Source organism: Scomber japonicus, chromosome 11 (genome assembly GCF_027409825.1).
Source record: "Scomber japonicus isolate fScoJap1 chromosome 11, fScoJap1.pri, whole genome shotgun sequence".
NCBI lineage: Eukaryota > Metazoa > Chordata > Actinopteri > Scombriformes > Scombridae > Scomber > Scomber japonicus.
The window spans coordinates 18,637,507-18,664,744 of record NC_070588.1 but is presented as its reverse complement, the minus strand read 5'-3'; the positions used below and the strand labels follow the sequence as shown (position 1 = coordinate 18,664,744).

Below are 27,238 nucleotides of genomic sequence, written 5' to 3'. Positions count from 1 at the left end.
AATAGATTTGCATTTGTGGTGACTGTTGAACAAACTGTATAAGGCACATAATACTGAGGGAAAGTGCTGGAAATGAGGTCAAGTCTTGGTAAGATTGTTAAAAAGATTGTTTCCACATCACTTAAAGTACATATGCATTTTGATTGGTTTCAGTAGAAACTTGGAGTAAGGTTCAATCAATATTTCTGAATGAATATTACATGATTCACAGTATGATTTTAATATGAAATTATATTTAATATCTAAAAAGTACTAGTGTTGTTCTTCTACATGTTTAATATTTTCCTCTTGTTTTACAGAGCATTTTAGATTGCCTGCTCAATCTGTTTTAGGCATATCTGGGTGCTGAGGTGCTTTTCAAAGCAACTGGTGAAATCTAGGCTTCCTCTGTGTACTTCCTATTTGTGAAGTCTGCTTTTATTAGGGGTTCAAAGCCTCTGTTTTTCCGTTGACGCAGGTAGAGCACAAAGATAAGAAGAAGCACCAGGAGACCAATGAAGACTCCCCCAAGAGTGGAGCCCAGCACAAACACAGTGGGGCCTCCATCTGCATCTGTAAAGATGAAGTAGAGATATTCATAGAAACCTTTCTGCAGCAAGCACACTATGTAAATGTCATTATTTGTGTTAAAACAAAATGTTAAAGGTTTTTGCTCCCACATAAAAAGAAAGATGTGGAGCAGTGAATCAGCATCAGTGACTCAGTATTACTCAGCTATGAAATGACACTTGTGGCTTGTGCCTAAACCCTCTTGTGGCAATTTCACAACACTGAATTACCCAAGAAAACAGCCGATGTTTGCCTCTTAGCAAACATTTATTCTCAAGCTAAAAAATAAACAAACATAGAAAAGCATGATAATTACAGTATTTTGCACCATGATGTTATGCATTCACTACATTTTTTCTGCTTTATTAAGTCAGCACTCACATCTATAGTAGAAAACAAACAACGTTCTCTCAATAATAGGTTTCCATTAGCAAAACAGTGGGGGCGGGCAGTCTGTGCCAGGAACTTGTGTTGGAAGAGAGAACGTCTAGAACCCAGTAAATGTCAGAGATTACTTTGTGTCTTTGTAGTTGTGAAGTCTAATGATCCTTTTGTTGAAGTACCAGTTAGAAAATACTCTATTACAAGTAAATGTCCTGGATTGAAAATGATACTTAATTGAAACTTTGTAAGTATTATTTGCAAAACATACTTAAAGAATCAAAATTATTAAGTACCCAATGCATAAAAATGTAGAATATATTATATCATAGACTTGTTTCTAATGAATTCATGTAAGAGTAACATTACTATTGTAGTTGGTTATTTTGAGCTGGTTTTAACTGCTTTGTATATTATTGGGTAGTTTTATCTGTAACATCCTATTTTATAAGCTTATTATATGTTGTCTGTGTAAAATCCTAATTTGTAAAATAACTGGTAACTATAGCTGACAAATCCATGAAGTGAAGTTGAAGTATTAAGTGGCATAAAATAGAAATACTAATATTCCACTACTACTTTCTATCAAAGGTTATATAAACTCATTAGCTCACCGTCTAAGGCAATGGAGTAGGAATATCCGAGCTGCTCCGATGTGATGTAGATCTCCTCATTAGTGATCGGAGGGAAGAATGGAACCATGTTGTAGTCTCTGTTGTGACCAATGGGGGCCATCTCATCTGGGAAGGTGGCGTTGGATGGAGCAAATCTCTTCATCCACTCGTCAAAAATGGCATCAGTGAAAGCATGGAGAACCTAAAAGGCACAAAACCAGAAAAATATTGTTGATTTTTATGTCAACAAATCTAACCGTGTCATTTCATAATAAAAGGTGAAATCAGATTCTGACCAGAAAGATGGGGTCGTTGGCTGCGGAGTGAGACAAAGCACTGGTTCCATTGAGCATGGAGTGTACGAGGTTGTGAAGGTTATTGACTGATTCATCCAGTTCTCCGTCTGGTTTATCGTACCCTTCAAGAGCGTTTCTGTGTGTTACAGAACATAATAATTAGAAACAGTGCTTTAGTCAGACATGGTCTCTTAAAACCTGAGGGATAAGGCTCCTATGTTTTTGGTCAATAAATCTTATATACAGAGCCAAACCAAATATGAAATGATCCTACTTACAAGTATTATGTTTGTATCCAAAGCCTGATATATCTTATTCCTCTGTGTTGTAGACCTCCATTATTATCCAAAAACTGTCCTTCACCCAGAAGATTACCATTACGTTAGCTTGTTTAGAAAGGGGTTCCAAACCATTCAAACTGCTTCCTGTGCATGTGCGTCTGCCTTACACTGAACTACTCTCCGGAGACTGAAAACCTGATTGCTTTTATTATTCTTAGGAGACATTGCACTGGATAACATGTTGCTGACATGTCATATGGCTCATCGAGGTTTTTAAAAAGGTTTTTGGACAATAATGGAAGTCTACAGCACAAAGAAATGATCCATATCACACTTTGGATACACACACAATACTTGTAAATAATATCAGTTCATTGCTTGACTCTGCAGATGACAACAAGAAAAATATAGAAAATTGGCAGCTTTATCCTTCAGGTTCCAGTGGAATCCAGAAAATCACAGACCACATCAGTCAGATTGACATAGTAGGTATAAATGTAATATGATTACTGATGCTGAGCAGCAGATTTGTACCTAAAACTAAAGGATGAGTTGGTGAAGTAAGGAGGGCTGTCAAACTCCCTGATTCCAAGACAGCTTCTGATGTCGGTCATGGTGGGCAGAGATGCATTAGCTCGCTCCATTATCCCTCTCTGAATGAAACCCTCACCGGTGCCATTGCAAAGAGTCACCAGGCGATTGTAGTCATCCAAACTGAAACCCCACCCCAAAAAAACAGTAAACAATCAACAACAATTAAATATTTTACAGATTTATTCCAATCAAAACACATACAATACATACATACATTTGCCCCACAATGTTTATTTCATTATAATTCAACTATTGAGTCTTTTCTCCTTCTGTCAATAATTTATGCCTACCTGTTACACACCACCCCCCATGTGGAGAATCTGGACTGGTTACTGATGAGGGAGGGGTTGTCTGGGTTTCGCCCCCCTAGCAGAGAGTCTGTGCAGACATCACACTCACTCTGCCCCGTGGCAAAGTTCCAGTAAGGGACTGCAAAGTTTTCATTGCCAGTCAGTCTCTGCAGGGAACAGACACATTTTATTATATGATATTGACATAAAGAGAATTGTGGACTTTTTAGGCCCAATACCAGTCCTCATTGCTATTGTCAGTGTGACTTGCATGATATATCTTCTCCTTTTCTTCCATAGGTTTCCCTGTCAATCTATCATCTGTCATTCTTCCTATCTTTTTTGGCCCAACAGACTGTATCTACAAAATTATCTACATCTATTGAAGAGATATAAATATAATGTGTTTTTCCCTAGATTGTGCTGAAGGGCATTAAAAAAATCAGTATGTGACACAAATTAAATTTCTTTTAGGTTATCTGCTCTTTAAGGCAGAGTGAATGAGGATCTGGTATGTATTTGCTATTATTATTGCACTATGTTATTGATCATTTAACAGAAAGGAATAACTGTACAAAAATTATCTTGACAGAAATGTATATGTATTACACAATAACCCAATTTATGATGTAAAATTAAATACAAAAGGGAATATTATAAATTGGGTAGCAACACAATTAAAATTAATATATATTCCCTCGGTAACAAGAGTTTACTTATATTTTCTCACCAGTTTGGTCTAATAACTTAAAAAAAGCACTTCTATAACATAAAGTACTGGCATGCCATTGACCTGACCCAGTCATTCAATAAATATGTTCTTTTTTTCAGAAAATGACACATACCTGTAGCTCTCTCTCCAAGCTGAGCAGGTGATATCTGTGCCAGGTAATGAATGCTGGTCCTTTGTGTGAGAAATCAATGGCTTTGAATGGACGCCCGGGACCTACAGAAAAATTACACGTTTGACTTTCATGTAGGATTCAGAAGGAAATAATTTGCACAACACACACTATTATTTGTAAAGGAAAGCAAATGAGTTTGTCTAACTGATAACATTAAAGTAGACAACAACTTAATATATACATTATTTTTACAGTTTGAATTTTAAGGTCAAACTCTACAATTACAAATGGGAATATGTTTTAAAATTACATGGCCACACAACTATTAAGATAATAACTGTCATGAAATAATAAAGAAAACATTATCAGTGATCCAACTCATATTTAAGTCACTGTATTTATCTGCAGCCATATTAAATTGGGCTACATTCATATTAATATATTCCTATTTTATTATATTTTTATGATTATAATATCCCCATAACATTCCTAATAAACAGAGTCAACACCATGAACTAACTGTGAACTTATTATGGCTTTATAACAAGAAATGTGACCATGCTCATTTACCAAGAAGAGTGTCTCGGACAGAGTAGTAATGTTGCCAGACGAAGAAGTCGTAGATTGAGATGTTGGCAATCTGGGGCTCAGTTCCATTTGGTCCTAGGAGTCCCAGCCAGTGCTGGGTGGCAATCACATAGTCTGGGTGGAGGGTGGTCTTAGCCAGTTCCAGAGCATTAAGGAACTCGGTGAGCTCTTCAGGGGTCAGGGAGTGGATGTTCTTTCGTACCACGGGGGCTTTCCTCAAGTCACAGTTAGGTCCAGTCCAGCCAAACTTACACTGACCACAGTCAAATCCTGCAAAGTTACCTGCAACACAGAGAGGCAAACTAAAGGTGTCAAAACATGTTGGTGATGGTCCATGTTTAAGATGAGCCCAACTGAATCTAGTTCTCCTTCAGCTGCTCTCTGACAAAGCATGTTAATAAAAGTACACACCACTCACCAGTACACCTGCAAGTCTGGTTGAAGAATTTGGTCGGCCACCTCTCTCTGTCATCAACATTTCTCAGCCTGTAGGGTCCTCCCCAGGGTTTGCTGTCGAATCGAACAGCGGAGCAGCTTCCTCTCCCAGACAGAGAGCCGCACACGTTGTCAGGATCAGAGCCCAGAGCAGGGCAGCACTGCTTGGACTGAATTCCCTCCACGGTGCAACACACTCGAGGAAACTGAGCCTCTGCAGCTTCAGGCCAGAGAAGTAAACAAAGAAGGCCGAGACCCAGTGCATTCATCATGATTTACCTGTTTGTTTCCTCCAGTCAATGGTAACAAATCAGTTTGTAGATCAACTTTCAGTTGTAATGTGGTCAATTAGTTCCCCCAGCAAAGTGTGGAATCTCACTCTGCTATGGTCCCCTGTTGTGTATCTTCAAATTAGATACAGTGATAGTTTAACATCTGCGGAGACAACACTTAAAGCTGAATCATGTTGTGTTCCAGTTGGTTACATGCATAGTTAGAAAGCCACTCATTTCTGTTCATGCTTTTGTAGAGCTGAGGAGGATTAAGCCATCCGGTCTTGTGATTATCACCTGACAGCTGGGCTCTGAACTGGATACCAAGAGACTGCCTGAGGAAACCATAAAGTTTTACACAGCCACTTTGTTCCATCAGGAAAAGATTTTTCTCATTTGATATTTCAAGTAAATTAGGAAATAGAGAACAACACAGACATCTGATTTACACCAAACACAACAGATGAGAACCTGTTGAACTATTTGGTCAAATACTAACATAGAATATAAAGTATTAAAATAAAGTGCATAAAATAAAGTAAAAATTTGAAATAGAAACAATGTCTCAACACATTATTTGATCCATGTGTCATCAAAAAATGAAAAAAGTCTGATTTTCAGCTAGTGCCCCTAGATCTCTGGAGTAAATCAGTGGGGAGATAATCACTTAAATTCAGATAGAGGTTTTTGGAGTTTGTTTTTGTAGCCATTCTGTTTTAAGCTAATTTTTGACTTTAATTCATTTTTCCACCCTCTTTACTGTTGTCAGAAAGGTCTCAGTTTACACTCTATACTGTGCATGTGAAGTGACAAAAGAGCAAATGTAGAAATTACAAGACTTGAAGTTGTAGTGTAAAAGAACAGTGAGTTATCTTTCACACACTATCCATACTGGTATATGGCTATAAAATAAATAATTTTAAGGAATTATTTGAAATATACAGCTTACTGTGACATCCAAAGATCCAAACTTTTCACAAAAATCAGTCTACACTGATGATGTGCTTTAATAGTTTAGAAGTTTGTAATATGCTATCATATGTTATTTTCTTTAAGTAGAATAAAACAGTCTTAAGACACTGGCATGGTCTTTTGCAAACAAAGGGATTAAAGTCTGCTCTATCTTAAACAGTAAACCATGAAAACGCCCTCAAGGCAGAAGAGCTCACGCTGACTCGTGTGCCACCGATTTCATGTGACGAAATGACTCATTTAACACTATAGTAACACATATGACACAGCAATATCCATATTCATACTGTTTATGGATTATGTTCCATTATTATCTATATGTACTTTTTCTTTGTACATGTTGTTTCTTGCATCTATATATATATATATTATCACCCGCAACCCAGTTCATTTCCTCTTTTTTATTAAAAAATATTGTTTCCCTCTTATGTATTTTTACACTTTTTTTAAATTCTATTTTACTTGGGGTTTTTATTACATTGTCATAATTTTTGTTTCTCGTGTGCACTGGTTTCAGATTGTTTTACTGTTTACATTTGTTCCATTTTATAATCAGATTGTCAGTCATCTATAAAACACTGATTGATTGAATAAAGTTAAACTTGACTTGAACTGGAGTGGCATGGATGAGGGTAGAAAAAATGTTAAAAAAACAAATTAAATTATCATTCGCTTTCATGACCATTTACTTTTTGTCTGTGTGTGTTTCTAACACTTCAACTATTATGGTAAAATTCATCACAACCCACAAATAATCCCTAGAGTTTTGAGGTTGCACTTGTGACTGAGACCAAGATGATCATTTGCTTTCTTCTCACCAGAAGTTGCCACTGGTATTGGATGAGACGATCATATGGGACTGGTCTGACTGTGTCTTAATTTATAGTAAGATTTTTTTCTTTAAGCAGTCTTTGTTCAGAAGCAGGAACTCCATACCTATCAAAGAGGCTTTACATTGACTGAAAACCCTGAGGCTTAGACGTGTCTCTTTGACCCACACTCCTGATGCATTCCAGTGGCCTGGCATGTGACTGCTGAAGTACATGTTGGTATTAGAGTTGAGGGGAGTCTATATTACACTATACCAAAGAGAATGTATTTAACTCATTGCCATTTTTATGATAGATATAAATTGACCAGCTAGGCTAAACATTTGGAATTTTCTCTCCAAAGTGAATTCACACACAATTCTCAAGCAGCATTGTTTTTAAACCTCTTTACACTCAGTATATCAAGATAAACCTTGATCCTGCTGACCGGGGTACCTGCTAAACCCCAACATCATTTTGTCATAGCTCACGTTTGCTTTATTTTACCATTCCAATTTTTCAGGAGGTAGGGACACTTTGTCAGTCATTCTGAAGGCGTTGAAGTCATGATAAAAGCTGCAATTTTTCATTAACGGAGAGTATGTATTTATGTTTTACACAATATGCAAATTAACTGTGGTTTTCCAAAAATAATAATAATCTGTTATTTTTCAAATTACATGAACTACATAGATAATTATGCTCTGAGAAGAAATAACTTCATGATGTTTGTGTCTTACAGTAGTCACAGGAACCCCAGTCAGTAGTCCATGTTGGTAGAATGAGGGTTACAGTAAGGTGATATTCCCCATGATGTCATCTGTTCCATACTTAATAATATTTCTCTGTGGAAATGCATTTATGCTTTTTTTACACTGTAAACTTGGGGTCAAAAATCCAAATTTTACAAAAACATGGATGATAAATAAATAGTTACAGTCTATGTCCAAAATGCCTCTGAAGATGTAACGTGACAGATGTACATGATAATCTGTGCAGAGTAGACATAAACACAGCCCCGTGAGAAAACTCATGTGTGACCACTGAGTCCTTTACACAACAAGCCTGGTGAGGTTCACTGCACTTGATTAGTGAGCAGAATTCCTGCAAATGGAAACGTCTCTTCACATTTATTTCAGCAAACAAGTCTGCGAGCAAGTGTGAGGAAAATGAATGGCAAGGGTGAATATGACTCTGATGAATGATTCAATTGTTGATCATCACAGTCATGGTTTGTCATATGAAAGAAAATGTAATGTTTTGCCCCCTAAAAGTGTAATCCATTTCAAACCAGTACACAGATTCACAGATTTAAAATCAAATCAAAGACAAGATAGCATCAAAGATTTTCAAATGAAAAACAGATTTACTTACTTAAAAGATTTCACAGACTAATTTAAGGACATTTAAAAAGAACAACAAAAAAAACAAGTAAATGTACACAAGCATGAAGAAGCACGTCTAACATCTCCAACACCCTCAAACAGATGCATGTAATCCAATAACACATACATTTACTGTAAGTGTGTGCTTACAGTAACATAGCATACACTACACCATAAAGTGTTCATGTATATATGAGCATGTCTGGATTATATTTATTAAAAACTATGTAACTTGAACATATCTTTCAAAGAATTGCCTGTTTTTCTTAGGGAAACAATATACAAACCCATCAGCTGAAAAGCAAGCTGCATGTACATCAACATAATGTGAAATTCTCTCAACAAAATGATTAGTTGTCTTTCAGGTATTCAGATATTATTACTTTTAAATTGTTACAGGAAATGTCTTCTGCCCACAGCTGACATCTAAAAATGTGTAAATAACAGAGTCCATTATACCTACTGAAACACAGGATGGTGCCAGAGAGCCATGGAGAAATAAGGTATATGTATAATGATATGCAAGATGAGTGTGAATGGGTGAAAGGGGGAAAATAGGCTATTTCAATAAAAAGGAAGGGTCTTGATAATTAATATTATCTGTACCCTTCCGCTGATCAGTTTAATAAAATAATACCATTCAAATGGGATCACTGTCATACATATTTTCTGCCATTATATGAGAAGATTTCAAAGAGACAAGATGGAAAGATATTTATAACAGAAAAATAGAGGAGTAGCAGTTGGAATTAATTTTGATTTGCATATCACTTAGTTCAAACTAGCAGCATCTATTCAGTTTCATTTGTCTTTTCATATGGAGTTCCCCTTCTCAGGTTCAACATAAGTACATACACAATAGTCCATAATGTATCTTTGAAGTATAGGACAAATGAAACAATTCAGATAATAGTGTTTCAATGAATGCTGCAGGTAGAAGTGATTCATTGTTTATAAAATTATCTACGTGTTGCCATGTGGATGAAGATATGCATCCATTTTCTTAAAAGCCTTGTGAATCTGCATACGTTTTCAGGAATATGTGTTGGCAAAGTAATAGAGGCTCTTTTCAGTTTCTAATTGAGGCCACTCCAGTTACATTCAGAGGTTTAAAGAAGAGATCTCACAGTGAAAAGCAACTGATTCAGATGTTTTTGCTTGTTTGTTATTTATTAATGGTGTGTAATGAGAAGAGCCACTCAACAAAGATCGCTGTGTTTTGGGGTTTCTGCATATTCATACTAGATGCACATACCAAATTTAAAGTATTTATACTCCTGTGTAGGGGTTACTACACTTGGAAATTAATCTTATGCACGCATAAAATTAATTAATTAAGAGGAAAATGAATTACATCAAATTAATCAGTCTTATATCTGGAAGTTGTGAACTCTGAATACAGAGATCTTCATCTCTGTTGTAAAGGAATACACAAACACAACGACTTGATGATAATTCAAGATATTGTTTGAACTCACAAAGGTCAGGGATAAATAGGGAATAAATGAGCATATATATTATATACATATAGAATAAATGAATGAAAGAGGAAATTAAATTATGTTGATTTGCAATGAGAGGCAAATAACTAAAACTCTTAAGACAGAAGACATGGAAGATGGTTAGTGGCTGCTGTTTCCGTGGTGATGAAGGGCTAATGATGAGGCTGACTTCCCGAAGAGTGCCGAGCATGGTGAGGCAGACTCGATGATCCTCGGGTCGCCAAGGTGACAGCCAGATAAAAACCTCTGCAGGTTCAGTGAGGCACTTTGGCGCAGCGTTCCTCAGGAGAATGAATCCAACGCTGGTCATTCTCAGACGAGCCGGCCACACAGCAAACACACAAACAGGAGTGTGTGTTCAAGTGCTTTCAGTAGCAGGTTGAGGAGTTGGACCTGGAGCTGGAGCTGGAGCTGGAGCTGGAGCTGTAACTACCAAAAAGTATTTTAAAAAAAGTCTAACATTTTGAAAATGAAAGGTCAACACAATAAGAATACGAGATTACAAAAATGATTGATTATTCATATGGCTAAAGGTGTGAAATGTCTTATAGTACTTGGTCTGTGGATTTAGGCATCTTTTCAGTCTTTCTTCTGTTGCTCTCAGCCACAGTAAAGAGCCATGATAGGCCAACACAGCTGGCAAGGCCGAGAGGAAAAGGGAAGAAACAGCAGCAATGGCCAGCAAGCAGCCAAAAGCCATAAACAGAGAGTTGTAAAAACCTCTTATGGTCTAGGACATCCATTTTGGAAGAAATAGTATGTTTGGTGTCCCTGATTTCATTGTGTGAAGAGAAAACTGGCCCTCAACTTCAAGGGGAATCATTTTTCCAATAGAATATTTTAAAGCAACATGCTTACAAATTATATATACTTATTTCTGTCTTCATAGCAGGCAAATCATGAAAGTCGGAGGGAAAACACTTAGAAATTGTATTACTGATTAGCCAAATAAATACAGAATAAATTAATCATATCTTTTGTGGGTAACAACTATGAAGGGTTAGGGTTAGGAGACCTATACAGAGTTTAGCACTCATACCATAGCTAAATAATACACTTATATCAAGTATACTCATGTGGCACCATGTAAATTATTTTTGAAGCAGAATTTCTATAGTACCAAAATAATCCCAATATTGGTTAGACATGTCAAAATATATAATTGTATGATTCTGGAGTGTGAGTAGAGATGGTTCATCCATGTTGGCCAGGTCTGTTTGTATCTCAATAGATAAATATGTTTTTCATTTTAGAGTTGTTTTTTAGGTGTGTTAATTGTCTTTTCCTGACATCCTTCATCTAGCTTTCAGACCCACTGGGTCTGCGTGTCTGTGCTCACACACAGAAAGACTGTAAGACCAAAACAAATCAGAATTTTCATCTTATTTTCTCTTGTTCATCCCCTGCACCTGTGTATATTAACTAAACTAAAAAAAATAGATGAAAATTGACAGCAGGTTACAGAAACCTTCAGTTATTCACATGGAACCAATCCAAAATAAATGATTATAAAAAGCAACAGATAAGATGACAAAAAAAATTATACTTATATGTTTAAAAACATAGCTTAGGTCTTATATGAAATGTAATTCATAATAATTCATCAAAACTGAATAAACAACATTTTAACAAACACAATATGTACTCATTTCTATATTTGGTTTATTAAAACTATTTAAATACATTGTAGTATGCTCATTCTTGAAAACTTGTCAAAATCCACAAACCTCTATGACTGAAAATTATTGTTTGAAAATGTTATATCCATTTTGTAAGATTAAAATAACTTTTACTAACTAATTTAAATATTTTACTGTTTTGCTGCTATGATGTTGTCATGTCTAGTTGTAACAATTTTTAAGGCAACACATTTTTGTCTTTGTGGGGACCGTTAAACACAACTCAATTAAAAACAAAGTCTTCTCTCATGTGAACTTTGCAAATTCTTGTGGTTGTAATTCTCCTTTATATTATTTATATATGACAGTATATACAGTATATATATATATAAGTATGAGGGAAATACTGCTCAGACAGAGAATGATGTGCAGTATCTGTAGACAATAGGAGGGGGGCAGTGTTGCTGTTTCTGGTGGTCCTGGTTGGCTGGAATGACTGGCCCTAACAGTTTGCATTTCCTTCAGGATGCGCTACCAAATATGCCATGAAATAGTCTAGGATTGGCCATCTTTGTACTTTAACTGTCACCATTTCAAATCTCAACCATGCCAAGCAGTGACTGACAGTATATACAGTGGACTGGGTGGTATGCAGTCATGTGAAATGAGTAGCCTGTATAGAGTTTTAATCCTCTTTAAGACTCCTATCCATCTCCAAATTAATATCTAGGGGCCACATATACCTCTGCACTAGTTTGTAGTCTGTATAAGCCACTTCTCTGGCAAACTGATCAAATTATTCACTGGAAAATAAGATTAATAGTTATGCTGCGAAACATGCTTGAGGTCAATTATTTGGGAGATTCCAATGATATACTCATTACACTATAAAGCCAATTCAAGGACAAACAGCATGAAGAACATTGTTGTAGATTAATTGCCATTAAAGGTCAACATGCGTTCAAATTGACAAAGATGCTATCCATTTTCATCAGTATGAAGTGCACACTATATGGGAAACCTATAATGCTCATTACATGCATTTAAATGGGTCTGTCCTAATTACTAATCAGAGTCTTGTACCATTAGAGATGGAAATTATAAATACAAAACAGTCCCTTGGGCTTCATTCACTCAGAATATATTAGAGTTTCCTTTTTTACAAGGATAAGTGTTGGCATTTTATAAAAATAAAAAACAACACAACCCTAGAAACTTTGTTGTACATAACAGAATTTTAAAGGCAGGAGTTTCACTTTTTATTCTTAAGCTAAAATCATGAAAACAAAAGTGCAACACTAAAGAACAATTGTTTAAGAATATAACAGAGTAGTGTGATATATTTTTGTTTAACTGGCTTCTAAAAAAACAAAACTATACTGTTTATTCTGCTATGCCCCAATCAGAATATTGGCTAGACCCTTCAGTGATTCTTTCTTCAGTGATTCCCGCCCACCTCTCTGGCAGCTTACCGATTTACATTTGAGCATAATGCAAGCATTAGAGGAGGCACAAGGCAGCCCTGATAAGTTACAAAGTGCTCCAGGGGTAAACCTCGTAAGAGAGGGTTTGGAGTTATTTACAGCGTTCAAATCCTTCAAAAATTCATGTCTGGAGGATGAGATTGGTTTTGCAGTTGATGCTTTGCACACAAAGCAAACACAATGCATATGGAGGGTGTTTAGCTGTAAATGACCAGATGACATTAATTCTAATTGACTGATCTCATCCCATGCTTAGGACCAGTGTGTATGATACTGCGAAGGACACAAGGGTCCTGTCAAGACACAATGTTACATACAAAGCAACAAAACAGAAACACTAAGATTGGCTTTAAACGGGAGGGGATACAGAGGACTAAAAAATGATTTTTAAATGCAATTTAATTTTCAATGAAGCAATACTTAAGTTGTATGGCATTTTCTATTCAAAGATATGTTTTGATTGTGCAATTCTCATAATAAGAGTGCTCAAAAATTGCAAAGCCATTACAAAGGAGGTTAAAGGCAATGGAATTCCTTCTTATCAGAAATGCTTTCTGTACAGTTGTTCCATTTGAAATGCATTTAATTGCAAATAGAAAAGAAGAGAGAGAAAGCCAACAATGCGAGGGGCTGAAGCATTTTTCTCGTCCGCTTTGAGTGAGCGTATTCAAATCTAAGCAGGCAGACAATGAGGGAAAGGAATCGTGCTCTGAATAGTCTCTCTCTCTCCTTTTCATTCCCAGGCCAATCCACAGCCTTCTTCTTCTCTGCTGTTAGGGGCGGGCTTTCCACATGCAGCTCAAACTTCCTCGCCACTGTAGAACAACACATCCACCTGATAATGTGGAAGTAGCAGATATGTAGGCACTATTCATCATGTCACTGTGAGAGACCTGTGTGGGAGTCTGTGGTCCTCTGTAAATATTGTCTATGACAATCTACATGACACACGTGGAGTCAATATTATGTTTTCACAGAGCTGTTCACCCACTTGTTTGACAGGGATGCCTCTCCTCACTTGCATCAAGTTTTGCCAGGCCCTTCCTCTAAAGCTATGGCCAAGCCCGGGATCCCTCTCCCCACTCGTTCCACTGAGGGGAGGGGTATCTGAGGATCATGGGGCACAAGCAAGTGCTTGAAGCCTGGGCCTTTGTTGGGGCAAACTGGGAGAGAACACCCCCAGCAGATATGCTGACAGTCTCATGGGAGCAAGAGAAGAAGTTGAAGCAAGAAAGTGCACCCTTCAAACTTTCCAGTGCAGTGCTAGGAATTCTATTTTTTCTCAACAAAGATTTATACATATTTATACAACCCCAAATACTGATAGGAAGGTGGTAGAAAAAAAAAATCTTGGAATTGCAGAGGTAAACTATATGTAAATGCCATAAAGTAATAGACTTGTAGTGCAAATCACACCATTTTATCTTTAATTTTGCTTTCGTACCCTCCCCACTACCCCCCATCCTCTTTCCTCTGGCTTAAAGGTGCATCAGAGATATGCATTTAAGCATATTCAGAACACGGGGCGTGAAATTAAATGTGTGGCAGAGTGAGAAAAATATACAGACGCTGGAGATGCCTTAAAAATAGTCATTTATGCAGATGGAGAGGAGTGAAATCATTTGCAATGGGATGACCCTCTCTCCAAGCATTTCTCCCCTCACTGTTCTTCCCTAATCTTGCACTGTATCTTCATTTTTCATTGAACTCGCCAGTTTGCTGCTAAGCAGCCTTGTAGATAAGGCAAAGTGCTAAAAGGAGACGACAGAAGGAGCTCAGTGGGCCCGTTTCTATTGCACTTTCACCCAAGGCAATGGGCAGAATTTAACGGATTCCTTCCAACATATGTTTTTGCCAGATAAGTAAACAGTGTGTGTCGGAAATGAAAAAAAAGCATTTGCAATTTAATGACATTACAGCTCCCAGCTTAGCCCGCCGTGCTGCGAGGCGAGGAGCAGAGAAAGGGGAGAGCGGAAGAATGGAACCGGGTGTCATCAATGTTTTTTTTTCTTTTCCCTTGCAAAAAGCAGCACTGAATTCTTCTTATTCTTTTCAAACCCCTTCCCTTCTCCATCCCTTCCTGCTATTTTGTTCTCTTGCCCATAGTTTCCTCGCCTTTGTCAGAAGGAAATTATCTATTATTTTATTCAGAAACTTGCCATCCCCTGCCATACTACCCTCTCCAACATCTGATTTTCTCAGATTTCCTGAGCTAAAACACATCTACTGTGGCCATGGGCTCTCTCTCTCTCTCTCTCTCTCTCTCTCTCTCTCTCTCTCTCTCTCTCTCTCTCTCTCTCTCTCTCTCTCACTCTCTCTCTCTCTCTATCTCTCTCTCTCTCCCCCTCTCTCTGTCTCTCTCTCTCTCTCTCTCTCTCTGTTTTGTCTGGCTTCATCAAAGTGCAATAGATGCTTAGCACAATAAAGAAGAGCAAGCCTCCATGTTGTCATAACATTCAGACCTAATGTGAGGACCAGTAGTAGGTGATGAGTCGGAGCGAAAATAACCTCAAACTCTATATTTCAGTGGCAGCAAATGATCCATCCATCTTATGTGAAACTCAATGATTTTGCTCTTTTTCTCCCTGCTGGCTGTCAAGCAGCTGCCTTATTATAGAAGGCTAATTGTGCAGGAAAGCAGATTATGAGAGTGGTAGGATGTACTCCTTGACCATGTGCTAATGTGATGACAAGTTTGGGGACCCTCTAAGCAAAAGGCGTCGCACGCCAGGGCACTTTTGGCACTGGCTATAATCTGCCTTTGGTATTAACTCAGCAAACCGGCTTGTTTGAGTATGGATCAATCACTCGCTCATTATTTTTACAAGAAAGCTTTATATTCAAGGCGCTTTGCTGGTGTTGATCTCTCATTAACCATGCTATGTAAATGCACTGGCAATCCCTGTGTAAGGGATACGTCACCCCAGGGCCCAGGCTTGCAGAAGCATGTTAAGGAGAAGAAGGGGCAGGAAATTTGGGTCAGTTGCCGTCGCCAAAACTTGAATTTCAGGTTTTGCTTAGAGCCCCCTGCTCAGCTTTTCTCTTTTAATGTGTTTTTGTTTGGTGATGTTATGTTTTAAATGTCAGCCCTGGAGCTGTCCAGCAATTTAGGAGGCACAAAAAGCCCTGTCTCAGTATCGCTTCCAAGTGTTCATGTTACCTCTGTAATCGCTGCTGGCTGCAACATTACACACACTCTATTCACTCGTGGTCTTTTATCACCTTTGAGTATATTGACTGTACAGGTAAAAGGTTAGATAGGGTCAGGAAGAGGTGATAATATTACGGGACAAATAGAAACACCCGATTCACTGCGTTGGGTGGCAATATGGTGTTATTAGCTGCCTGCTGCTAAACTAACTGATTTATCTGAACAGAAAAGACCTGACATGTGACACACGGATCTTGAATCTGCATGAATTGAATTAGCTGTCAAGATGCATTGTGCATCAAATTAAGGGGGGAATATTTCAACTTGTTTACTCATTTCTTACATACAAATACAAACATCCAACAATTCATGGTGCTCAGACATCTGTTTGCCTGACAAGAGATCATGATGCACGTGGTATGAGAAATAGAGGATTCTGCCATATTTGGCTTCAGTGTGTGCTGGCATGGTGAATGACGCAACAGGAAAATGATCCTGACAGCACCAGGCAGCGGCTCTGCATTTCTTTTGCGCCCTACATACATAAATCTCTTATTATTGCTCTGTGTTAGCGATGTATATTTTTACACCTGTCTGCACTAATGTCAAAGTGTAGAGGTTTGCTTTTAGACATTCAAGTTAATTTGTGTCTCCTGTAAGAGTTTGTATGGGTGCCATCTCTTTGAGAAGAAAATATATAGTGCTATTCCCAGATTTCATTCTATTTTGAAAAGGGCTGTCAAAGGGCACTGTTCCACTTGACCCATTTTATTTTTCATAAACAACTTCAGTGTGCTTGAATTAACCTGCTGGAAGTTCTAGACTTTTTCATGGATCCGTATCTCCTGCAGCAGCACTAAAAAGTTCTATGTAATATGCTTCCATTCCTTATTTGTATGATGTCTTAATTGCTATTGATAACTTACAGAGCACTTTTTACTCTAAAGAGGAAGAGGCTGAATAAAAACAAGCATCTTAGATATAATAAGAATACAATTTGGAGAGGGGGGCCAATCAGTGACTTGAAAGACAGAGACAAAGATGTGTCTGTGTCTGCAGGTACTGCAGCAGCTCATAGCCTTGTAATATTTGTGTTTGCAGCACAGTGAGAATGAAGGCCAAACGTTTGATTGTTTCCCTGTTTCGCGTCCTTTTATAGATCCCTCTTCTTTCTACACACAGGTAACAAAGCAAGTATAAATACTATGGTCAAAAGCCATTCACCTTCAATGTAACCCTTTTGTGGCTTTTGTGGTAAAAAAGAACATGGAAATTTTCCACAACACAATATGACTAGGCACAGCGTGATGATCTGGCTAAAGAGTACAGAATGTCTGAAGGACCCCTGCATGTGATGTCTTGTAGGACCATTCATAATAGATTTGCTCTGAGGACCCTCACATTGCTTACCAATTAAGGTATGAAGTCATGCTTGTTCATCAGTATAACTAATGCCACATTTCATGAACAAGCCATGTTTTGAGATTAAAGACGTGTTTTGCATGTGTTGGATTTTCTGCTAAATATAATAAGGTACCAGTAAGAATGATTGCTTTGCTGTCACTGAGGTACACTTCTCTATATTGTCATCACTGAGACATCTATATGGTTGTTCCAGTGCATTAAACCATGGCTGCAAAACTGTGTGTAAAAAAGAGATGAGACCAGTGTCAGCTTTAGTAAACCAGAACTGCACCTGACACCTTACAAATCAATAACATAAACAGCTATTCAGAAATCCCTTTTTTACAGTGTGGTCTGTGTCTCTCTAAGAGAAAAATACTGCAAGCATAATGACTAGCAATCTTCCACTGATACAGACAAAATCCAGGTTTCCATCCACTGAGCGCATTCTTCAGGAATTCAACATTTCAGTACACAAAGATTAGTGATGGAGCGACATATCATTTGGCAATGATCTATTCTGCCAGCATTAATTACAGCAAGTCTGCAGTATTTGACTGCTAAACCACGATATTACAATGCAGAGTGTGAATCTCAAATCAAGCTTTGCACACCATAATCCTGTTAAAATGTAATAAATAATCTCTGTGAATTAATGTTGGCAATATTTCATTTTAATAAGTTCTTGTAAAATCGAGAGAGAGGGAAAATTGATGGCATTACAGCTCACTCACTTCAAGTGTGGTTGTGAGTGTGCAGGAGGAAATCGTTCCTTCTCATTAAAGGTGCAATCTTAGAGCCCCCCAGATCTTTGTTGTAATAACTGGGGAAAATAATCTCTTTCATTGATAGGCACATGTACCAGAGAGTATGCCAACTGACAGGTACTTATCTTTTGCCTGTGTCCTGTGTTATAGAAAGATATAATTCTTTGTGACTCCTCCTCAGGGCATCAGCTCTTCAACTTCATTATTTCTACTTATGATAGATATATTTTTCCTTGAAAACCTGAGAATTAATACCAGAGCCAGCAATCTCTGCCAGCGGTCATTTGGAAATGGAACAAAAAATGTCACGTCAGTTTAAAGAACATTTTTTAAGGCTGCTCACTGACATTATTCTAATTTATTGATGGATTCATAGAGTAATCCTATGCCTCATGTTTTGGGTTATTAACTTAATGATTTCAGTGACTACCTAGCCTGGCAGCTATAGGATCTTTTGAAAAAGTCTAATCTTGTCAAAAAAAATTCAATTGTGCCACAACATCTGTACTTATATTTTCTCCCCCAAAACTTTAAAGCAAGTTCACATATTTGTGTTTGTATATACAATTTTCAAATAGCGTATTTTCAAACCAGCTTTTGTAATGTCTGAACATGACAAAAAAATTCTCCTCCTTTTAATACTGAATATGAATATAAAGCCATTAATGCAGTGAGTTCCTTTAGACAGCAGTGGGAGCTTTAGAGTCTGTTTCTCACTTTGTAAATTTCCTTCTGTTTTCGGATCCACAACAGACATTCTCAGGTTGGATTATATAGACTTTGACAATATGAGGAAAAGTGAACACTCGGGTTTAGTTGACATTGGCTAAAAATATTATTACAAATGGCAAAAGCAACCAATTTATTCTGTCAATTTTTTTATTTATTTTTTGACCTTGTCAAAACCCAATTTGCAGAAAAGTATTGAAGTGGTAACTCTTCTCTTCGCCATTAACTGGGGTTGCACATTTGATGTAGGTGATAAATTATAGACATTAGCATGAAGCATTTGCAATACACCAAATAAGAAGATAGCTATATTTTACATAGATGATGCATTATGAGTTATTGTTGATCTAAAAGTCATTCACAGACAAAGAAATGTGCAGTACTGTGCATGTTATAATTGTTATCCTACTTAGTGATGTTACCTATACTTAGGTTAAATTACACCACAATGAGACAGAGACTCCCTTTGGCCTCTTATGAATAAACGGTTAGAAAACTGAAATAACAGAAATCTAAATACTGACAGGTGTTTGGGATTTGGCTGGGGTAGTTTTTAAGAAAAAGCAGATATAAAGCTACATGTACGTTTTAAACCCGGGGTGTCTGCGAACCCAGAGAGAATTAATCCATCATTTTTTGTAGTCATGTCCCAAAACATATCAGGTCAAAAATAAATCCTCATAAAATTAGGACAAGTGATACAATATTCAGCTGATAAAACAATTGTATGTGATTTTTGAGCTGTTAAAAAGAACATTAGGTTTTAATAATGGGCCGTACATGCAAAATGGTGCATTCTCACAGCAGCATCAAGGCCACATGGGGGACAAACTAGGATTTCATCAGTATTGTGAAAAATAAAGAAATATTTTACTCTAAAATGTATATTTACATGCTGTAATAAATAGTAGCAGGACTATGACACTAATGTTTTAGACACACTGATGAAAGACATCCTGCTCGACCCTATGAGTGGAATTCACTCGTCTCACCTGCAAAAGTCATGATTACCTCGAGCCCCCCCAAGACATCACCCTCCCTACCTCCACCCTCCTGCCCCCAACCTAATTCAAGTGTTCCCCTCTCTGAACTCCAGCAGGGGTCCATCAACTTATTGCATTATGTACTATTAAACAAACTTGGACTTCTTAAAAGCAGAGTCAGACTTCAGAGGCTGTGTGGCATGTTTTTAGGGATGGACTGTACAGTACACAGACATTTCTCATTTCTCTTGGTGACCTTGGGCACAGTGACGTGTATGGTTTTGAGGCTTTGATTTGCCACGTTGAGGTGTTGCGGAAAAGGTGCAATGCAAGATAATTTTCGTTTTTTTTTCCCTCCTGGGAGCATAGAGAAGGAAGAAATACACCAGTTCATACTCTGGAGATTACAGGTAATATGGCACACAGCCTTCATAAACATTCTTGACCCAACCTGATGATGGAGATATTGCTTCAGGAGAGACTTTTCACACTTTGATTTGCCTAAAATGAGATGGAGAAGTCAGTGATCAGACTCTTTGAGGTTCCTAACAGAGAAGCCAGCACCGACTGTGCATCCCTCAGCATTGCACACAGCACACACACATGCTATGACAACCAGGTGAGCAAGAAGCAGACTCCTGCAAACAAATAGAGAAAATATCCTCAAAGAGATGATATTGATGTATTATTCATGTCGGAAAAAAAATACAAAAAATGATCCATCTCAAGCCATTGAAGCCAGGTGATAATCCACATGCTTGTGGGGCGGCCCTGGGCGAATTAAGGATGAGGAAACTATTGTATATCCCTCTAAGGTCAACATGGTTGAACCGGTGATACATATGTATGTTAATTTGCCTAATCTCACTTCTACAAATGTCTTACAGGCACATAAAGGGTTTAACACTAGCACATAATGATATCAGGGCATCAGCGGGGGGCTTATGAAAACATGAGGCAGCTATGGCTTTAAATCTTGTGTAGAAACCTTTGTATCAGCTGTCAATATAGGCTATGTATATAATATATATATATATATATATATATATATATATATATAAATATATATATATACACACAAAAGAGATTTTTAATTTCATATTAACGTATTAATTTAAAATACTGACTTAATTGTTAATTTTTAGTCTTTGTTTATCAATATTATTGTAACACATACAGCATAGGTGTTAATTAGCTTTTGAATAATTGCTTTGAATTTAAAACACTTTTTCTCCCCAGTTTTAATTAAAAACACTTAGTAGTGTTATCATCTCACAACTTAACTGCCTGTTTGTTCTGAATTTAATATATATGTATATATATATATATATATATATATATATGACATCATAAAGCCTGTAACTTAAATGAATAAACAGACTGCTTTTGCAGGAGGAGCACACTTTATCTCATGTGAACACTCTCACTAAATTGAGTAAACATATATTTTATCCATTCCCAACGCTCTCTGATGCCAAAAGAAAGGCTGTGCTACAGCTATGGCACCTTAACAAGTTTTTTAAAACTGTGTTTAATCAAATTAAGTCATTTTACCTGAACTCAATTTATTCAGTGTTTTTGTGGAGTGTTCACGTTGTTCAGCACCTTCACATCAGAGACAGGCGCATTTAATGCTCACCCATCATATATTCAACCAAATACAATTCTCATTAGGTAGCTAATTGAGAACATTTAGCTATAGTTTATTGCCCCAATGAACAATAATGTCAATATTTTTTGTGAAAGTCTCCCCTGGCCTGTAGGGTTAAGACTGCAAGAGTAAAAAAAAAAAAGAGCCAAACTGTTTGATGGGACTGAAGACTGAAAGCCATACACATGACTGTTTTTAATATATATTCTAAATAATAATAAATACACAATTATTTCAACTCTAAACTCTATCAGATTTTTATTGTCCCTGATTTACTGAGGATCTTGGAATCAAGAGTGAAAGATGTTTTATTAGAAAAAGTTTTCTCCCACTTATTTCCATAGTTGCATCTCCACCTTCTCCATTCAGTTCCCGTCTTAGACAGAAAAAAAACACAGGCTATCTATTCAAAAGGCATTTAGTCCATTTCTTTCTTGGCCGGTAAACCTATTCATCAATTGTTCTGGCTTGTAGGTGGCATTCTAATGCTAATCTAGCGTGTTAAATATCTTTTTGTTCCCCTTTCACCGTTTTGTCATTCAGTTTATCCAGTTTTGGCCACCCATTTTATTTATTTATGCGCCTGCTTCTATTCATGCGCTCATGTATTTTTTATTATGTTGTTTCACTGTCATGCAGTGTCAACTCACTCTATTCAATGTGGGCTACTTGAAGGGCTTGGAGGGACAAAGCGTGTACACATTGCAGTGCTATTCACTCCGGCCAGCTGGATCGGTTGAAAAAAAAACCTTGTGAAAAGAAATCCTCCACAATGGACACAGAAGAAGTGCACAATGCTAACAGTTTTCCAAATACCACTGATTGCTTTCATCACAATGAGGAAAAGCAGCCGCTTTTTCTGAGCTCCACTTCAACAAACAACACTCTCACAAAACCTCCCAACCCACGTTTTGTTCCCAGACAAAACCTCCTCGACCGTCTAAACGCTCCCAGAGTTGGAAAAAAAAGTTCTTTCAGCTTTCTTCCCCCTTTTTCCCCCCAAGAAAAAATATAATAAAAAGGCCAAAGAAAGAGAAAGAAATGGCCACTGAACTCGTAATGCAAGTTCTTTCACAGACTTGACGACCTCTCTGTGTTTTGATCAGACAGCAACTGCCTTTCATGATACCTTAAAATCATTAACATAGGCTATATATTTTACAATGCGTTCATTGTATTAAACATCTTTCAAATATATTGAATTTGGTGGCTAAACAAGAAAATAACAATAATAATTTGAATAATAAAAATGTTTTGTTTTTTTGTTTTTTTAAATGCGCAGGCCTGGCCTCAGATTCCCAGAGCATCAACATATACTGGTGTCAAACATTACCCAAATCTCTCCTTCAATATTCTGAACATGAAGTAGAAATGCCACCAGTTCTCATCTCTTTTTTTTTCTCCAGACTGTAAATGAAACACACACAGGGTCACTTGCGCGTTATTTTCGGGGCCAAAGAAGGAAGTTCCGTGGAGGGAAGTGATCGGGGTGTTACAATAGAGAACAGAGTGCTGAAAGGGTTTAATTAACCGTGACGGAGATAATTATCCCTGGACTGTCCAAATTAGTTTTGCATAATCGCTCCATCCTTATGAATTAATCTCTCGGTGTAATCTAGGAGGGGCAGTTTGCTTAAATAACGCACATTAAACGTTATAGATCTAATAGGAATTGAACACTAACACACACAAACACACACACACACGCGCACTTTTACCTGTGCACGCGCACGCACTGGCACGCACGTGAGAGCACACAGGACAGGTGATCAGCATGTTGTATGTTTTCTTTTCAGTGGGTGCCCCGTTTAATTGAATTTAAATTGTTTCTTTTCTTTTTTTTGCTTTTCTGACTTGCGAGCTGAACTCACTCATCTTCCTGGTTGTTTTAAAGCATCAAAGACGAGCTTGTTCTGCAAATCTTAAAAAAGCAATCCTCAATCCTGGGAAAAGAGAGCTCAGAGAACCACACAGTTTTATCTTCCTTCCTATTCACGATTAAAATTGTGATAAATAAGGTTTTGGCTCTTGATAACAATGGGGTTGATTTAGATTTCCCCTCAGTAATACCATTCAAAGCGCGGGACAAAAGCGGCCTTTGGAGGATACCTTACACTTCACCTGGACTGGAGGAGCAGGAGCAGGAAAGAAAAGGAGCACAATCGTGTTCATCTCATCAAGAACTACAGCCGCGATTCCTTTCCGTTTAATCCGAATACGCTTTATTGTGGTCCTTTTTTGCTCAACAAGTGAACAGTAGCAATAGGCTGAAGTACATAACGGAGGTTAAAGAAAACACAAAAACATACAAATTCCATAAGAGTTAGTTAAAAACGTTTCTTTTTTCTGCTGCACATGAGAAGAGTGATGTGGGAGGGGTGAGGGATCAAGATAAACTCAGAGAGAATATTTCTGCATTTAAAATGGAACTTTTTTTTTACTGTTTTTTTTTTTCCTTTTTCTTTTTTTGGAAGAAGATGAATAAGAAAATCAAACCCGAAAAAGTTGCAATGCACTGAAATTGAATATCACCTTCAGAAAATAAATTAGGCTACATCCTGTACGTTTCATGTGCAAATATTACAGAACTAGTCTTGTCCTTTTTAAAATTGCCTGGGTCACCATAGATTCCACTAAACAATAAATATTACAGACATCTATAAAACGGTTTAAAAACTCAAAGTATACACCGGGGTTTCTAGTGAAAGTATATACGCAGGTTCTTGGCCCTATCTCAAACACTAAAAGCCTATAACGGCAAATAAACTAGAGTCATTTTGTCTGTACACATTTACAGTCATTCAAGAGGGGAAAGGGAAATGCTGTGACTATCCTCCTTGATCCATCGATTATAACCCCATCAGCCTGCAACATCTTATCTGGGAGGACATGTTATGATCATGTGATTAACGTGGGCATTGTATATGCTGCCATTGATTCCAACAGGTTTGTCAAGCAGGTGCAACTTTGGGAAAAAGAAAAAGATAGAAATCGAACAGGGTACCTTTCAAAAATTCACAAACTGCTCTGATACCTGCCATCCTTTTAGTCCTTTTTCCCTCTGGGTTGTGAGGGGTGATGGCTGAGTAATAATAGATTAGAGAGTTCTCTAAATAAGCATTACCTTAGATAAAGGCATTAATCAATATACATACACATGTGATATCTGAGACGACGAGCACTTCATCACATGTACAAGTTTGTGCATGCATAATAAAACTCTTGCATGGATAGCTTTTTTGTTTGTCTTGTTTTCACATTTCATTTTTCTTAGAAGTCCAAAGTGGGCCTATCATAACGCCGCAGCATATGCAGGGTACGGTTCAAGTTGAGGTTTTCCCATGCCGGGCAGGAGGATGTATGCTAAGGGCGGCTGGAGTCCTGCTGAGGGCCAGGTCGTACAGTTACAGGGGATCATGTAGCCCGGGTTTCCAGGGGACGGGTGTGAGTGAGTGTGGGTGTGCGTCCCGCCACCTACACTGCCAGTCCCGGTGAAAGCCGTGGCGCCTCCCGGCGGGTAGCCCAACGGAGACGCGTACGGAAACGAATGCGGGGAAAGCTCAGTCATCTTGGATCCCAGGTCGAAAAAGGAATAAGGGTTCGTGGACATGGATGGGTTGAAGAACACTCTGGCTGCTGCGGCCGCTGCCGCCGCTGCTGCCTTATCAGGGTTCCCAAGGACGGACTCGGAAAGTGCTCCAGCGGTAAGCCCGTTCACTTTGAGCGCGTCGTGCTCTCCGAGATTGTAGGGCACCGGGAAAGAAAACTTATCTTTTTTCATCAGAGTCTTGGGCTTCCGCCTCGGTCTGTATTTATAGTCTGGGTGCTCCTTCATGTGCATCGCTCGCAGCCGTTTGGCTTCGTCAATGAATGGCCTTTTCTCAGACTCGGTGAGAAGTTTCCACTCCGCTCCCAACCTCTTGCTGATCTCGGAGTTGTGCATTTTCGGGTTTTCCTGAGCCATTTTTCTTCGCTGGGCTCTGGACCAAACCATGAAAGCGTTCATCGGGCGTTTGACGTGATCCATTGGCTTTGACATGTTCTGACAAACTCTCTGGGAAAAATAAACAAACAAACAAACACATACATAAATAAAACGAACCAAAACAAGTAGCCTAGATAAACTTGCAAAATCAGTACAAAATCACACACATGGCTCCTTCATAAAGTTTAACATTCAGTCACAGATTCACAACAGCAGCAGCTCATGTTTCTGGTTACTTACTTAAAACTTCAATTCTTCATCCCACCGCGGATTATCTTCAGAAAAAAAGTACAACTGGCAGCGTCCTTACGAGTGCTCAATTTATGTTTTCTGCTCCATGGTGGCATCCATCAGCAGTAGGCTACGCCTTTAGCAAACAGGAGAGAGAGAGAAAGAGAGAGAGAGAAAACCGCTGTCTTGTTTTCCTCTTGTCGCCTGAGACTGTCAACCACCACTCAGCAGCAGCATTTACGCAAGTGGATGATAACTCCCGGTTGCCCCATGTGAAATACAGGCTTGTGTGGCAGGTAGTGAAAGTGCCGCTGGCGCATGCGCATTAGCGTTGAGCACACAAATGACTGGTGGACGTTTTTTTTTTTTTTTTTTTAATTTCCCACCCTGAGTTGAAGGGGAAACGCGTCACTTATTACAGAGGCTGTCTTTATTTACAATATCAGTGTTTCTACTCAGAGAGGCGACCTCGGTGTTATTGGTCTAATTAGTCCTACTTTGATATTTTAATTGTGTTTATTGTAATGACCAAACTGACCGTGAACTCGCATCCGTTGAGTTCAATTAAAGTCATTAACTTCTTCACCTGGTGTACCTATGGATGGCAGCATGTGCCGACAGGATGACTCGCTGTCGACAGGTGCGTGTCTCTGAAGTTGCGGATCAACTTGCCTTGAATCTGGGCCATGAAATACTGGAAACACACACAGACACTCTCCTATGTGTAAAACATTTATCACCACACGCCTAATCGCGTCTTCAGTGTCTTTTTTTTTGTTTTGTTTCATTGACAATCAAACCAGCTTGTATCAGCTGGTGTCACTTTTACCTCCTCACCTTTCATCCTGTCCTTTTCCCCAATGGGCGCCGCTGTTATTGAAAAAAAAAGCATGCGTGAAGTAGACGACAAGAGAAGGTGAAGAATGTCTTCTTTAATTTTCTGATATTGTGGCATTTTGTCGTAAATACGCAAACGTCGAGGAGGTCTGAAGTGTTTCTAATCGCGCTTGGTGAAATTAATTACTTCCCTGAAATCCCCCCTTTTCACTTTCACTTCAAAGGACTTTCCCAAGGGCAGCGAATCGACAACTGAAATGAGGTTGTCGAATATTCAACTAAGCAATTATAGTTATCTGCAGGACTTGTTGAGTAAATTGTAGGTTTAAGTGGTTTGTTCTCGCACCTTCTCCGTTGTACATAATTATATATGTACACACACACACACACACACACACACACACACACACACACACACACACACACACACACACACACACACACACACACACACACACACACAAAGAAAGAAATAGAGAAGGGCTGTATTGGACAACAATATAAATGAGGAATTAGGCTTTAGGTCGAGCGTTCCAATTAGGATATGAATGAATGTCAAATTCAATTCACCGTGCTGTTTTTTT

General features: G+C 38.1%; 2 protein-coding genes across 2 annotated transcripts; both read right to left on the bottom strand.

The window, feature by feature from the left end:
• Positions 1 to 376: 376 nt before the first annotated feature.
• dct (dopachrome tautomerase) lies at positions 377 to 5,145 on the bottom strand. Its single transcript, XM_053328386.1, has 8 exons — positions 4,857 to 5,145; positions 4,421 to 4,720; positions 3,851 to 3,951; positions 3,006 to 3,172; positions 2,656 to 2,835; positions 1,841 to 1,976; positions 1,545 to 1,746; positions 377 to 552 (listed from the first exon to the last, which is right to left on the bottom strand). The coding sequence occupies exons 1-8, from the start codon at positions 5,143 to 5,145 to the stop codon at positions 377 to 379; spliced, it is 1,551 nt and encodes a 516-aa protein (XP_053184361.1).
• Positions 5,146 to 24,893: 19,748 nt separating this feature from the next.
• Positions 24,894 to 25,640, bottom strand: sox21b (SRY-box transcription factor 21b). Its single transcript, XM_053328229.1, has one exon. The coding sequence runs from the start codon at positions 25,638 to 25,640 to the stop codon at positions 24,894 to 24,896; it is 747 nt and encodes a 248-aa protein (XP_053184204.1).
• Positions 25,641 to 27,238: the final 1,598 nt, after the last annotated feature.